The sequence below is a fragment of the Palaemon carinicauda genome, chromosome 3, assembly GCF_036898095.1.
Source record: "Palaemon carinicauda isolate YSFRI2023 chromosome 3, ASM3689809v2, whole genome shotgun sequence".
NCBI lineage: Eukaryota > Metazoa > Arthropoda > Malacostraca > Decapoda > Palaemonidae > Palaemon > Palaemon carinicauda.
In genome coordinates, this window is record NC_090727.1 from 195,426,839 (window position 1) to 195,436,171 (window position 9,333).

General features: G+C 37.9%; 1 protein-coding gene across 1 annotated transcript; it reads left to right on the forward strand.

The window, feature by feature from the left end:
- Positions 1–225: 225 nt before the first annotated feature.
- Positions 226–1,185, forward strand: LOC137636312 (uncharacterized). Its single transcript, XM_068368727.1, has one exon. It carries the CDS (start codon positions 226–228, stop codon positions 1,183–1,185), a length of 960 nt encoding a protein of 319 aa, XP_068224828.1.
- Positions 1,186–9,333: the final 8,148 nt, after the last annotated feature.

Sequence of the window (9,333 nt, forward strand, 5' to 3'; positions counted from 1 at the left end):
AACAAGTTTACAGAGAGGTTTCAGCACCTGGAGCAGCAAGATTGGAAGAAACTAAAGGAGAGTGTCTTGGATGTAGGGGAGAAGGATCTTGGTTTTAGGTTTGTTGGAGGTACTAGGAAAAGACGTACAATTTGGTGGAATGACGAAGTAAAGGGTGCATTAAAGATGAAGAACAAAAAGCACAGAAAGGGATGAAAGAAAGGAACCAACAAACTAGAGAAGAATATGTATCTTCTAGGAATCCATCAGAAGAGATTAAGAGAAGATCACGGATATGCATGGATTAAACTAGCAGGTGAATTGAGGGATGATCTCAAGAAAAATAAAAAGATATTTGAAGTTGCAAAATCATACAAGAAAGATAATAGAAAACAATATAATACAATGTATGAAAATGGAAACATTATTGGCACCACTACAGAACTTAAGGAAAAATTGGCAACTTACTTCAATAGGTTACTAAATATAAGTACAGAAGGAAATGAAGAAGAATATATCTATCAATTTGACAGAGGAAATGATATGATTACTTGTCATGAGTTTGAAAATGCTTTGAAAGAAATGAAAAATGGGAAAAGCCCAGAGTATGATAATATACCAATTGAGTTATTCAAAGAGGGAGGGGACCTAGCAAAACAGATTTTATTTGAACTAACATTGTCATTCTGGTTACAGAGCACTGTTATTAAAGACTGGGGAAAAGATATTTCAGTACCCTTTTATAAAGGTAAAGGTGATTCAGGTAAATGCGAGAATTATATAGGCATAACGTTCATATGTTATGCAGCAAAACTTTTTAAGAGGATTTTAGAGAAAATGGTACGACACATCATTGTACCTCAGCTAGACGAAGAACAGCATGGATACAGAAAGGACAGAAGTACATCAGATCTCATATTCAACTTGAGACTTGCTATTGAAAAATCGTGGGAATGCAATAAGCCACTGTGTATAGCATTTATTGATTTGGAAAAGGCATTTGACTCGGTACCTAGGAACAAATTGTGGAGGTGCTTAGGGGAGGTTTATGAAATCGACGGTAGATTAGGAGCTGCAATAAAGAGCCTGTACGAACCATGTATGAATAATGTAAGGACTGGATACAAGAAGGAAAATTGGTTTAGAGTAACACAGGTGTTAAGCAGGAAAACGTTCTTTCCCCACTCTTGTGCATTGCATATATAGATGTAGTTATAAGAAGTTTTAAGGAAAGAATAAATATCTCGGGAGATATCATGATTTTTCCTGATGATATAGCTTTCTGGACTTATGATCTAGAAGAACTGGAAAGAGCATTGATAGCCTTGAACGATTGTTTATCAGAAGCCGGATTGAAGATGAACATTGAAAAAGGTGAAATATTAACAATCACCAAACAACAACAAGCTCCAACGAACATCATGATAGGAAATACAGTAATTAAGGACACCAACACGTTCAAGTATTTAGGTTGTATGTTTACAGACAAGGGTGATAAGAATAAAGAAGAAATTACTGAATGAATAAAGAAATGAAATAAATACTCTGGAGCACTCTATCCAATTATGAGAGATACATATGTACCAATAGAAGTAAAGAAAACCATATTTGAAGGATTACTAACATCAATGACATATGGATCAGAGAGCTGGACAATGATAAACAAGGACACGAGCAGAGTCTAAGCTTCAGAGATGAAAAGCTTGAAAATAATGATGCACAAAACAAGAAGAATTAGAATAAAAAATGTAGATGTTAGAAAGATGGTAGGAGTATCTTCTATGTTGATCAAAATTGAGAAGGGACAGCTGAGATGGCTGGGACATTTAATGAGAATGGATGGAGATAGAATAGCAAGGAGATGGGACTGGGCACCTGGTGGGAGGAGATCAAGAGGTAGACCACGTAAACGCTGGAGGGATGGAATTGAAGAGATTCTGACAAAGCACAAAATGCCAATAATTGAACAGCTGTGCAAAGAGGTGATTTTTAGAGACAGAATTGAATGGAGAAGACAACTGATTCCACTGACAGGCTGAAAGCCTATATATATATATATATATATATATATATATATATATATATATATACATATATATATATATATATATATATATATATATATATATATATATATATATATATATATTCTTACTATGCTGGTCTAACATAAGTAGATTATTTTATTCATGTATTGCATTCGTGTACTTTAGATATATGTATCCAGCTCGTAAGGTGGGTCTAACTCATATAGGATTAAGTAAATGTATGTAAAATACATAAGAATTTCGTCATTTATCTAGTTATATTCTCATTCAGTTCCGTATATGTAAATTTATGTTATTTTAAAGAATTAAATTTCTATTTCCTGTAGTTTGGTTACGAAGTCTTATGTAACTTGTTAAAAGGTATATATGACACACACAAGGTAAAAAGTGCTAGGATTCATCATGTTTCTATGTGGCTAGAAGTTGCATGAAGGTTCTAGGGTAGCCATCGTCAGGTGACGATAGAACCCTACTTCAAACTGCCAAGTTGGCGTCCGGATGTTGCAAGAGGCCGTCCGGAACATGCACACACGCAACGAGAATGCATTGCTGATATCCACTGGAAGATTCCAGAATGACTAAGGATGACATAGAAGAGCACACCGTTTGCCTGGAAGAGAGAGATCCAGCCTGACATTCCGAAAGAGCCAACGTCCGACAATCCTCTCACCAGCATCTATCCAGCCTTCAAGTGTTTCCTCTCAAATGTGTATAGTGTTGTTCGATCATCAGTGTATTTTGTGTTTGAATTAATAGAAGTGAAGTGAAGTGTATTCGAAAGTACTCTTTATATTGTGAAATTATTTTTTTCTGTGACTGGCTCTGTGGGGCTTGGTTAAAAAGGAAAGTGCATTTTTTTTTGCTTAACCACTTTGTAACCTTATGTAAGCCCAATAGATGTATGAGTAACAATTATGCATATGCATATGAGGTGTCATTCCATCTTAGTGTAAGGTCTAGTTCAGATTCAAATTCCGAATTTTGAATTGTTATTTTTATAGAATATATATATTTTTGTTAAGTGGGTGTATTATTTCGATCAACATTGATAATTTTAGTGCTTTGCTTGTATCCCTGACTAAGAACTGAAGTAAGATATTGATTTAGGAATAGATCCCGTTGAAATTAATCACCCAGTTTTATTTTGAGAGGAAAATAAAGAGACCTTTAGATTATTCAGTATTCATATATGTTAACGTCTGGGAGTTGCATATTATTTTCAGAGTTAGGAGGTATTCTCGTGTGTAACAGACTTATGTAATATAACGCAGGTGAGTTAGAGCTCGGGAGCTTACGTCATTCTCTAGTCGTAACAATATATATATATATATATATATATATATATATATATATATATATATATATATATATATATACATATATATATATATATATATATATATATATATATATATATATATATATATATATATATATATATATAGGTAAATCAACTCAATATTCATGAGTATTCCACAAAAATCTAGTTCTCAGCTGATTATTGCAGAGGTTGCAATTTGGTGGTGAAGGGAGTTTTAGTTGCTGGTGGCGCTCGAGTTGACAAGTCCCTCACCTGAGAGGGTAGTTGTGTATAGTGTACTTACGAACGAATCTTTTGTAATAAATGAAGAAAACTCATATTCCGAGGTCTCGTTATCCGTCTACACGGGTCATATTGGTGTCAGGTGTAAAAAAATAGGTCTGTTTGTGTATGCTGTGAGTGAAGTTGTTCTTTGAGCCGGTGAAATAAAAGTTCAAGATGCAGAGATACACAAGGACTAACATAGCAGACACTTCTGCTGCAGGAGATGAGAATGAAGGAGCAGTGGGATATAGAACGCAAAAATTGGAAAATAATTTAGAACAGTTGAAAGAGTTAATTAACAGATTAATGGTGGAATAAGAATATGCAACCACAGCATATCCCACATACATAAACGAAGTTCAAATGCACACAAGGGAAACTATGCATGCACAGCCAAGTGAAGATACGCTAATCGTAGTTCAAAAGTTCCCAGAACTCCAGGCAAGTGTTAGGCTTTTGATGATCAACGGCCTAACAAAGGGTTTCAATCGATTCAAGTGTTTTTGAGAGACTTTAAAGTAGCTGTATATGGGTGGTCGGAAAGAGAAAAAGCGATTAAAGTAATTAGATTGCTGAAAGATGCTCCGGCAATGGAGGTGATGTGTTGGTCACAAGTCAGTTTAAGAAGTTATACTGAAATAAAACGACGCTTAATTGAGAAGTATGCCTTGCCTGATGCGAGAAAAGCAGACCTAAAAGAAAATTATAAACCCAAAATACGGTAAGGTGAATCCGTTCTTAGTTTTGCAACTCGCATGTTTCGGGATTGCGTTTTGTTTGCTACCCGGAGTGCTAATCACCCAGAAGGTGATAAAAAGGCAATTGCCCGTAAACATATTCACAGATTAGTAAACCCGTATTTATATGGTTATTTGTTCGATGACAATCGCTCGTTAGCAACCGTAGTGAGTACGATACAAAAAATTTTGGACAGTTTGCCAGAAAAAAAAAGGACTGAGAATAACAGGCTGATTCCGAGAAGTTGGCAGCCATGAGATGAAGTCGACCCCCGAAGAGTGGTAAGGGGGAATGCAGTCAGCAGATTAGCAGAGTCTTCAGATGTTGGCACTGTGGGGGAAAGGGGCACTGACGAGTGGAGTGCCCCAACCAAAGATTCCCCCGCTGTTACACTTGTCAGGCCTACGGTCATCTATCTCGAGAGTGCACAGCAAAAATTGCCCAGGGTGAGCGGGCTGTGGCACACGCACACCTCCCACCGCCCAACGTCTGAGGAAAAGGAAACAGAGGGGGGGGGGAGACGAGGGAGTTTGATGCCCATCCACCCACCCCCCCGCATGACATCACAAGCAGTAGCCGAGGAAGCAGTGACGACAGACATGACAGAGCAGGCACTGGGACCTCCATCGGTACCCCCGACCTCATCCCCGCAACACTAGGGAGAGGACCAGGGGGCAGTGGCATTGCAGCTGAGGATTTTGGCCCGTACCCCATATTTCATAATGGCCGTCTAGGAATGTTAGCAGTTAGGATCGACCTGCAAGATAAATCCATTCGATCGCTGATTAACACTGGAGCAAGTGCTTCATTGATTGAAAAGAAAAATATCTCCTCAAATTCACTACAGCCAGCGGCATCCATTGTTCTTGACACGCCAGGACGAAATAAACTACACATAAACCATACAACAATTGTCAAATTCAAGGTGGGGTCTGTGAAGTTTACACATGATTTGTTTGTCTTGCCCACCTTGTGAATTCTAGGAATCGAGGCTATCTTAGGAATAGATTTTAGTTCTAATAATCAAATTTGTATTTTTTAGGGAAAAGATACAATAACAGTAAAAGCAGGAAGGTACATTTTGCTGTTAAAAAGTCATGGGACAGTAAGTGCGTGTGTTAGCTCGGAGAGACATTTAAGTAGGGTAATAGTAGTACCTGAGAGAGGAGAAGTGTTGTCCCCCAGACCCTTACAAGCATATCTGTACCCCTTGTCGCCCTCTTTCGGAAGGAACCAAGGTAGTTGTTAAACCCCATGACAATTGGGCCCATATGATATTAGAGGGCTTGACAAAAATTATAGAGAACAGAACTGATATAATGATCGTTAATTTGTCAAATAAAAGAGTTGTTTTAGGAAGTGATTCTGTGTGTGAATTAGAGTCATGTGAAACTGCTTATAATGGGATGTTGGGAGCCACAACTCCAGCCCGCACAGCTGAACGCACTCAGAATCTGGTTATGCAAGCGCGAAAATTATGTTCGTCAGAATATCAGCCTTTAGTTAGTGACATTGTCAATAATTATTCCAATGTAATTGCAATTGAAGATGAGCCACCCAGGAGGATTGATCAATTTCCCTTTAGCATTGAAACTGGGCAGGCGGAGCCGATCAGGTCAAGGCCTTATAAGGTACCAATTCCTTTCCAGGGAGAGATAGAAAGGGAAAATAATAGATTAAGGGAACAAGGGATAATCAAGGAGAGCAAATCCCCCTGGGCTTTTCCAATTGTAGCTGTTAGGAAAAACGATGGTTCGGTAAGATTGTGTGTTGATTATAGGAAATTGAATGCAGTCCCTAAGTATAATGCATTTCCATTGCGCTCGATTGACGAATTACTTGTGAAAGTAAGGGGATAGCAAATATTTTACAACTGTTGATTTGAAATCTGGATCCTATTAAATACCCATTCAGGAAGACAGTAAATGTAAATTGGCATTTATAGCTAACGATCAATTATTTCAGTTTAATTTTCTTCCTTTCGGTGTTAGAAATGCTCCCAATCATTTTTCTAGAGTAATGATGGTGGTTTTGTTACCCTTAATTGGCCATAATGTTCTTGTTTATTTCGATGATATCCTAATTACAGGGAAAAGGGCCGAAAAAACATAATAATGATATTTGTAAAGTTTTAGAAGCATTGCGACGTAATGGTATGCGAATAAATTTGTCAAAGTGTAAATTTTTCTGTGAACAGGTCGAAATTTTAGGTCACATAATAACCCCAGAAGGTATCCAACCCTGCCCCAGTAAAGTAGTGGCTATTAGAGATTTCCCCAGAAAGTAGCTGGGTTCCTAGGACTCATGGGTTATTACTGTAGATTCATAAGAGGTTTTTGGAGAGATAGCGAGACCCTTAGATGCTTTAAAGAAACAAAAAGTGATAAATTGGGGAGTGAAAGAAGAAAGGGTGTTTAATCATTTGAAAGCTTCTTCAACTGACAATGAATTACTCGCATATCCTAGATTTGATCGGCAGTTTATAGTGACAACAGATGCGAGTAGCATAGCTATTGGTGGCGTAGTTTCCCAAAGAGATGATGAAGGCAGAGAGTGACCCATATGTTTTGGTTCCCAGGCATTAAAAGGGGCAGAAAAAATTATAGTACATTCGATTGAGAGGCTTTGGCTAGCCTTTGGGTTCTAGAGTGGCATCGGTTCTTTTTATTAGGTCAGTCGATTGAGTTGCAAAGTGATCATCGCCCCCTATGTGATTTGTATTCTAAAAATGATTTGACCTCTCATCATAGAATTTAAAGCTAACAAGGTAGCTGATGCCCTCTCTAGAGGTGCAGTAATAGGAGTAACATCTAGGGCACAAAAGAGGAACGAAGAACGTAACCAAAATATTGAAGACCCCCATCATAATAGAGAAACTAGAGAATGGGATGAGAGTTCTCGCGATGCTCATGCAGAAGACGGAGAAAGAGAGAGAGAGTCTACTAGGGAGAGCGAGAGAGGTGCAGATGTTGGGGAGAGAGAGAGAGAAAGAGACGAGCAATGAAGATGAATATATGTGGATGACCGAGGACATGACCAGGGGTGTCCAGAATGAATGCCCTGATGATGCATGTTTGATTGACTTGGGAGGTTGGGACATAAAAAAAGTCCGAGAGGGACAGAAAAAAAGAGGAATAGATGGAAAGAGTGCGAGCAGTGATTAAAGGGGAATCAAAGAGTTATCCGTCATTTCTGAATGTGCCTTGTGAGAAATTTTTTATTGAAAATTATGTCTTATATTATGCTTACGAGAAGAAGGGGGGGGGGGGCCGAATTTTTTTGCACGGGTAGTTCTTTCTCCCTCTTTAACTAAACGAGCCATCCACATTGTACATGCAAGTCCATATGCAGGGCATTTAGGGATTGATAGAACATTCAGGAGAGCACGTGAATCCTTTTTTTGGTTAGGAATGAAAAATCTTTAGAGAAATATATAAAATGTTGTCATGCTTGTAACTCTTTCAAAAAACATAAAACCAATGTACCGGAAGCCAGAAAATGGCTTGTGGTTCCTATTAAATATTATAGATTGCATATGGATGTAGTAGGACCATTTCCTACTGGGTTAATACAACATAAGTATATATATGTATTTGTGGATGCATTTACTAGGTACACTCATACTTACGCAATGTTGGATAAATCTGCAAATACATTAGCCCAGGCGCTGTGCTCTTTCATTACTAGGTTTGATTACTCAAAAATTTTGAAAAGTGATAATGGTCATGAGTTTATAAATGAGATGGTGAAATCGTTCACGGACTTGATGAAAATTGAACACTTTTCAGTGACCGCATATAGGCCTTCAGCAAATTGATTAGGGGAATCGCATAATAGGAAAGTAGTGTGAAATTTGCGTTACTTAGTGGCTGATGACCCCCTTCATTGGTATGCCATGCTTCCTACAGCTTAGGTATCTTTGAACATTGCATATACTGCTTTACTCAGGGATACGCCTTTCTTTTTAGTGCATGGACAGGATCCTGTGTTACCATATATGGTCCTCATTAATTCCCAACAATTGCCCAATTATTCAACTGAGCAACACCATGTATATTTATTAAATCTATTGAGGAGATTAATGAACACCACTGAAAGGTTTTTGAAAAGAGCTAATGAAAATCCCAGCTCAAATTATGATGTTTGGTTCAGAACCGCACCGGTAAATGTATTTGTGGGCGATCGTGTGTATTTGAAACGATTACAACCTAGGAAACAAAAACTAGAGCCAGCGTATTTGGGTCCGTACCGAGTAAAGATGGTTAAATCTAACACAGTTGTGATACAAAGCATTATTAATGGCGCAGTGTCTGAACCTCATCAAGCACACATACATGTGGTGTCTGAAGAGGTAGTTTTCAAAAGTGTTCCTCCTTACCTTTGCATGCGTGACATCCCTCGAGTTAATGAGTAGAATATTTTTTTTCTTTCCTGTTTTTATTTGAACAGTCCTCCTTTCTTTTTTGACGTGTTTTAAATAAACTTGATGATAACAACGTGTTCTTTTATGTTAATGCTGAATATATACGTAAAATATTGTGGTAATTTTGATGAGTGTGGAAATACGTATTACATTGCTGAGTGAACCTAAAAACAATCAGAGGTTAAATAGTTCTAGTGAGATCCGTCAGGCGGATGCTGTATTATTCATGTATTTATATGATTCCTGGTTACTGGGGCCGGTGTGGTTCACGAATGGTAAGCGGCTGCGGGATTAAAGTTCAGCCTTGAGGATAGGCAGTGTTAGAGAATGTGTAGATGTGAATAATTTATACTTAATGTTATAAGAGAAGAGCGGGAAGATGAATGATTTTCTTGGGAAAACGGCCTGTGGCCACTGGCTGAAAGTTGAAAGTGCAAGTGTTTTAGTGATTTAAATAAATAGCGAAACGGTGGTGGTGAATTGTGTTCCAAAATTTTCCCATAAACCCAGACAAGTAAAATCGAGAGATGAATGTATATTTATTCCTACCCATGTCCCTC

Bases quoted from the DNA above. Each gene is read 5' to 3' on its own strand.
- LOC137636312 (XM_068368727.1), top strand. From the start codon at position 226: ATGTATCTTCTAGGAATCCATCAGAAGAGATTAAGAGAAGATCACGGA.